The following is a 7,362-nucleotide window of genomic DNA, read 5'->3' as shown; positions in this document are numbered from 1 at the left end:
GAGATTTTTTTCTAGGCCAGAAAGAATTGGCCAGCTCATGGGTAAAATAAGCCACAAATAAATTTTTTATGCATTGTTTGAAATAGGGTCACTGTTAAGGTAAGGTTATTGAAAAATGATCTTTCAAAGTTCTTTCCAACCCTGTGATTTTATCTTTGTCATTTAACTTCTCTGTGACTCATTTTATCAAACAAAGGGTGACTCTACTCTCTACCTACTTTAATACAAGATTTGTGAGGTCCAATTTAAAATATACATTATTCAAAGTACTATGTATATGCACAAGTGCAAGTCATTTTAAACTGCGGATTAATCATGTAAATACATTTTTATACCTAGTCATGCCTGTAGGAAATTGAAAGTAATTATGTAGCAGTTAGTGGCCAACTTGGACTGCAAGCACTAGGTCCTAAATAAAACTATTCTGAACGTCACCTTAAAAGAGTAATATAAAGGTACCATTCGGAGCCAAAATTATTCATTATTATTCTGAGAGAGCCAGAATGTTGGGTGCCCCTAATTATTCTTGTGAGATTTTCTAACAGGGAAAAGTGACTGGCTCTTCACAAAAGTGTTTTTACTTGATGTACCTCTGGGTTATTGGGAAGATAGAAATGATGACCAAAATAAAAATCACTGAATGAATTCGATGAAATTCAGTTAAGGAAAGCAAGCAACATACTACTACCATCATCATCATCATCATCATTAACGTTGTGTGCAAATGAAATAATTTATTTTAATAATAATGTTTAAGCTTTCTTGTTAATGTGTTCTTCAAATTAACAATTAAGAATCCTTGGTTAATTTTGTCCTTTCTCATTCTTTGGCCACCTGACTTATTTTTAAACCTTCATATGTAAAGGTAAGAAAAGAAAATCTATGAGTTCACCTGGATCTCTGATCTACAAACCTAAAATCATTTCTTTTTATCTCTCCATACTCTGTGAGATTTGTAGAAGAATACTTCTTTTTTTAAAGGAAGCCAATGAATAGCCAATGAATTATTTCTTAAGATAGGCCAATAGATTAGCAAAGAGTAAGAGTGCCTCACCAAAACAACAACAACAAAACAACAACAACAACAAATAAAACAGCCTTTTCATCAGAATAGTGAACTATCAGTTTCTAGCATAGTTCCTGGAACAAAGTACGCTCTGAATAACTAGCAGTGAATCAATTGTGCTTCCAACCACATTTCCAAGCATTGTTCTCAAGGCCAGAAATCTATTCACATTCATGAAATAATTTATGATAAGCTTTTTTTGTACAAGTACTCTTTATTAAATATATACATATATACAGATGTTACCAGGCCTAATTTTACTAGAATCAGTTTTAAAATGGGGGATTGGGACTGGGTGATTTCTACAGTATCTTTCAGCCTTAAAATGTGTTGATTTTATGGAATACCTAGAAAGACAGCCAAGAAAGAATTCTCAGATATGACTTACAATTAATATTTGACATTTGCACAATTTTCAAGTCTCAAAAACTACTATTTTAAGGTAATGAAATAACTGAAAAATCAATGCCAATTACCTATCAATTCTTTTCTAAAACAAACAAACAAACAAACAGAGAGAGAGATTTCGTCTGCAATGTGGCCATTTCTACCAATATGTTCCCTAAAACACCCAGAACACATTCACTCATCCATTCCAGAGCAGATAGAGAGAAGCACAGAAGAAAATCTAAAGGCAATATGACAAGAACCAGACTTAGATTGAGCTGCATAGACAGTTGCAAAATTTTCAATTAAGTTGTTAAGCCTACCTAATGAGAAAGAAGTCAGTAGATGAAAATCCTGATAAACCACATAGCAGAGTCAGTGGCATCCTACCCCACAGCTATATTTTCTTTACTCGTTTCATTTGCCGCTCTCTTAGTTTTAAAATATTCACCTTAGTTATAAAACCTTAAAAAAAAAACTCCTAAAAAACCAACATGAAGACTGCCCAGAATTACAGAACTACGGACACAAAAATTCTTCAAAATATAGCATTTCACTAGCTAATATACAGATCTATGTTGGGGAAAGCACCTGAAAATGCCTGTGCTAAGTTCCTATTTCTGATGATTCTGTGACTCTGATCAAACTCTACTCTGTGGCTCTGATCGAATTTGACACAGTTAATCTATTAAGTCTTATAGTGCCCAGATTTTTACTTTCAAGTACACAATGCTTTTCACTTACAGAACAATCTGTATCACATTCTCATCTATTTGGAAAACCAATTGCTGAAGTTGTACTAACATGTACTTATCTCAAAGTCGTTATGTGAACAAATATATTTGTTATCCACTATCAGTATAGGAGGAGAGAATATTTTGAATATGTTGTCAGACTCTAAATAAATGTCCTTCACTAAAGAATGCAATGTCCTCTGCTAGTTTATGGTTCTTTGGCATGCATTGACTGTTCTACTTTTTAAGTAATATTGTAGGTAAAGGTGCAAGAGCTTTCCTAGAGAGACAGTTTCTAGCATAGTTCCCGGAACACAGCAGGCTCTGAATAACTATGTAGTAAATAAATACATAACTGAATGAACTACCATGAAAAAGAATTCATACAATGAGTTAAACTTTGGCTCAGAGAACAAAATTTCAAATTAACTGTTAAGTACTGTTTGGCCAACATAAGAAAGGGAACATATTTCCTTTGGTCTTTGTCTTAGTTTTTTATGCAGCACAGTTTTTACTCTATTGATCAGCGTTTATACTATTCCATTTTCTTTTGCCAATGTTTCATTTAACAGGAAAATTCCTTTTCCTGAAGCTCCTAAGAAGATCACCAGAGGTCACTGCATATGACATCCAATAAACAATTCTCATTAAGGGCAGTGCCACTGGGAAATTTAGGGTGGCGGGTTGATATTCATCGGGTAGATTTTTAAAATGTCATAGTCTTTTTTCAAATATCAATGAAAAAATATGTGCCACATGTCTCTAATAGCTCTATTTCTCTTATCCCAACTTTCCATGATGGTGTGTATTCTATATAAGTGAATGCTGAGTTCTTTTAAAATAATTTTTCTGGAAAATAAAAACATAGTTCACTTTTTCACTGAGGAATTAACTCTCCCAATAACTGGCTTATATCTTTAAATGGAAAAAATTACATAGATTTTTTTATTTTAATAAAGAATAGTCGTTTATATTTAAAAACATTTAAAAAGACATTCTGCATTTTCATCATCTTCTAGCAAACTACTATAGCAACAAAATTACATTAGACTTTCTGATTTCTCCATAGTGTCCTTAGATAAATAAACAACCCAATAAACCATGTTAAATGCCCCAAATGTGACTGGAAAGAGAATACGGGCATATTTGTCAATTTTACTTGTGCCAGATCCAGAAGGTGGTGGAGCTGATGGAGGAGGAGTAGCTGACAACTTCCCAGTAGCCCCTATGGTATTAACTGTGGTCTTAATCCTCTGCAATCTTGATCCAAACATGTGACGAGCAGAAGCAGATGCAACTGAAGCCTTTCGAGACACATATCCAGTTCGGCTAGAAGTAGGAGAAGCAGATGGAAGTGCTCTTGCCGCAGATATGGTTTCAGCTGCATTTGCACGGCTGAATGGGTTTGGACTGGAAGCCAAGTAAGACCGAGGTGTGCCTTTAGAAGATTCTTGAACAACTGTGGAAGATTTGCTTGAATGGTTTCCCACCACAGTTCTGTTGCCAACGTCAGATTCAGAGGGAACCAAAGCATTTGTTCTTTTTCTCATGTTCAAATTGGCATTTGTATTCTGAAAAGGTATATGAAAAAATATATTGGTTATGTAACTTTATGCAGATTTGTACAAAATTTAATAAGCTGTAGTCACCTTGATTTTAAAAAGCTTTAAAATATATAACTAAATATAATATGCATATATTTGAAACTTTGAATCAAAAATCTTCTATTTCAAAATATGGTCTATTCTTATAAATAATTAGACCTTAAATCTATAGAAAGAAAGAACGACAAGCTGATGTTATACTTAATTGCATTTTAAGAGTCAATGATTACTGTTCTAAAAGTTATTTGTTTAGTTTTATTGCAAATAATATTCTGTATATGTCATATACATTTCAAATTTCTCTGTGTATTTATTTTATAAACAGGGAGAACCATACCTAGTCATGTACACAGAATACCAACAATAACAACTATCCATATGTACATAACATTCCTTTATTTAAAAAGTTCAAAAACTTTGATTTCCAAATCCTTTGAATTTACCGTCATAAAAGGCATAGGTAATTATACACATTATTTTAAAATCTAACAATCCCGACACATTTTATTTTTCACTTCAATTAATAATGAAAACACAAATAAAATTTAATTAGAAAAGGTTGTATTAGACTTATAAACAGCATCAATGAATAGTTGCATAAATATCTGGATTCAAACCATTAACCAATATTGATTACATTGAAATATATTTCACTGGTTTTCATCAAATTATTTTATTTGTAGAACAAGATTGTATTTGAAGAAAGTTGTGCAGCAAGCCACTAAAATTCTTATAATATTGACAGCCACAATAAACAACTATGTACATAATTAATTATAGATTCTCCATGCTAATGAAGGCAGTAATTTCTCAGATGATCCCCCAAATACTCATCTGATTTTTTAGAATATATGATGATATTTCCACAGTCATTTTTCCTATGTTTATTCTAAGCTATATTAATGTTAGATGATAATTACTTCCATAACTTCTCCCCTTACCATTTCATGAAGTAGATGGTGAGTGAAAAAATGGAGAAATAGAGGAGAGAGAAAGAAGAGCAGCTCATAAAAGGGTGATTGGAAGAAGCTAGCCTCAAAGGGCAATTCACAGATACTAATAAATGAAGCGGGTAGATTATATATAATTAATTAAGATCTCACTTTAGACATAAAGGTTTATTCTATAAATGTAATCTTTATTAGTACACTCATCTAGCATGCTTAAAGTTCAACTCATATCTCATAAATCATGACTTCAAGGTAGCTGAGCAGACAAAAACAGCCTCACAAAACAGAGTCAATGTAGACTCTGACAGGTATAGAAAGCATTCGTCATGTCAGCTTGGAGTATTCTTCTAAGCAGGTTGCAGTTGAACTAATGAGCAATTGTAGCCTAATATATGGCACTGAATTTGGGGTGGAGAAAATTGAAATCAAAATTGACATCAACCTAAAAGCTGAAGAACCATTACTTATCCTTCACTTTTCCTTTACACAGGACATTACAAATGTCACCTAATTAATCTTTAGATTTTGAATCACTTGTTACAGAAAAGAATAGTAATTAATTGATTATCATTGATCCTAAAATGTTACACACATGGTGAATAATAAAAAAAAAAAACAAGGTATGGCCTTACAATTTAAAGAGCATATATAATCTTTGGCAAGGAAGCATACATACACACGATACAATAAAAAATATAACAAAAGGTAAAATATATTCAAGAACCAAACTATGACCAAATGCTGAATATCCCAAGAGAAGAAAAGAGAGTAAAAATGATAAATTGGACAAACAGGAAAGTAATACATTTTTTCAAATATAATATGATAGTTGCATACTGTCTTCTTCTTTCAGTCAGTTAGGTTGTCCATTACCTTTAGAAATCTGTATGTTTCCTAACACTAAATTCTAAGGACTGGAGACTTTCCCTGCCAGTCAAAATGAAGTAACAGGAACTGAATCTACTTTCCTGCCTAAAATGACCCCCAAAACTTGACAAAAAAAAAAAAAAAAAGTTGTTTGAAGAAACTGGCCACTAGACAACCCAGAACCATAATCACTGAGAGGGAAAAAACAAACTTGAGAGAGTTGCTATGCTGTGGTTTAGGAATGGAAAAGCCAGAAAAAAACTGGCAGGCTTCCTGAACTGAAGAGATGGAGTTAAGAATCTTGGGAGACTGAGGTGGCTAGAGTTCACAGGACAAAGTACCAGAGATAATAATGCTAAACAAAGAGAGAACTTCAAAGATCTAAAGAGAGTCCCCATTGAGTATTTTACCAAACAAAGATCAGTTCGTGAGTGTGAGGTAACTACCCAAGGCTGAAAGGAACCATCTGAAATGATTAGAAGAAACAATATCTGACATTGACCCAAAGCCAGGAATAGTGCATGTTTCCACCTGCCAACCTAGAAAATGTCAACATTCACGTAGCATTTGGTAGAGTACGTAGAAGTGGCTGTCTTAACAGTATAGCATAAATAGCCTCAAACACTGCTCTTGTATTGTCTAATGCATTTTAAGAGCAAGAGTAGGAAGAATCAAACTGACTCCAAGTAACTTTACAGCCCCCCAAAACAAAGTATTAAAACATTTAAGTTCTTTTGTTCTAGACCAGTATCCTTCTGGAATGTCCTGAAATCTTGTAAATTGTGTTCTATATAATAGATTGGCTTCAAAAGTGACACCAATTCATCATTTCTCTCTATATTCATGCCCTCAATATTCATGCTCCATATTCAGGCCCAGGAGCTTACCCATTCCTGACCCATCCAGAGTTGGAATCTATTTTTCCATAAGCTGCCTAATGATTTTCTTTGTCCAATAGTATGTGGCGGAAATGATAGTTTGCCATTTCCAATTCTTAACCTCAACAGTTCTTACTTGCTTACACTCTTTCTCGAAACACTGCCACCACCACCATAAGAAGAACAGGTCAGCCTGGCTAGCCTGCTAGAGATTGAGAGATCATTTGGAGAATAGCCAGTTATCACAGTGAGTCAATCCTAGAACACCCAACAACTAGCTGACACTAGATTCACCAGTGTTCCATTAGAAAATGAGCTGCCCAAGCAAGCGTAATCAAAATCAACAGAATTCAGTTGATCCATAGACTTGGGAGAAAAAATAAATATTTATTGTGTGTACCTGAAGTATCATTTTTTTGTTATGCAATATTATTGTGGCAATAGATAGATGAGTTAGATCAAAGGTCCTGATGGGAGGTGCAGCCAAAGGGCTCATGAGGGCAGAAGTTCCTCAGACATTCTAGGATACTTAGAAGATTGGCCTGCCCAGAACTCATAGAGGACCTTTAGGGGGCACTGTTGCCTAATCCACATACTAGCTGAAGGACCAAGATGCTTTGCCCTCCATAATCCCACTCTTTTAAGAATTACAATATTTTAAAACAGAAAGGGATTTCAGTGATCAACTTATTCCATTACCTCATTTTCCAGTAGAGAAAAGTAAGAACAGAAAGGTTACAGGTGGCTGGAATTCACACAGCAAGTGACTTACTTGGTGTCTGTTCTGCCTCATTGTAGAGGTTCTCTACTCACAAATGTGGAGGAGGCTTTAAAGAACTTAACAAGCTGCACATATTTGAGTCAGTCAAGTATTCA

General features: G+C 34.1%; 1 protein-coding gene across 3 annotated transcripts in view; it reads right to left on the bottom strand.

Moving 5' to 3' along the window:
* Nucleotides 1-1,260: 1,260 nt before the first annotated feature.
* The window catches only part of GABRA4 (gamma-aminobutyric acid type A receptor subunit alpha4), a 68,632-nt gene continuing 62,530 nt past the window's right edge, over nt 1,261-7,362 (bottom strand). For 2 of the 3 annotated variants that reach the window (XM_023224603.2, XM_023224604.2), the window contains one exon: nt 3,228-3,758. In XM_023224603.2, coding sequence (XP_023080371.2) covers nt 3,228-3,758 — 531 coding nt within the window. Of the gene's footprint in view, nt 3,759-7,362 lie in introns of all 3 variants that reach the window. The other variant, XM_023224602.2, reaches the window with a different exon arrangement.

Source organism: Piliocolobus tephrosceles, chromosome 3 (genome assembly GCF_002776525.5).
Source record: "Piliocolobus tephrosceles isolate RC106 chromosome 3, ASM277652v3, whole genome shotgun sequence".
Classification (NCBI taxonomy): Eukaryota; Metazoa; Chordata; class Mammalia; order Primates; family Cercopithecidae; genus Piliocolobus; species Piliocolobus tephrosceles.
Note: the sequence above shows the minus strand (reverse complement) of the source record. Positions and strands in the feature narration are given on the sequence as shown.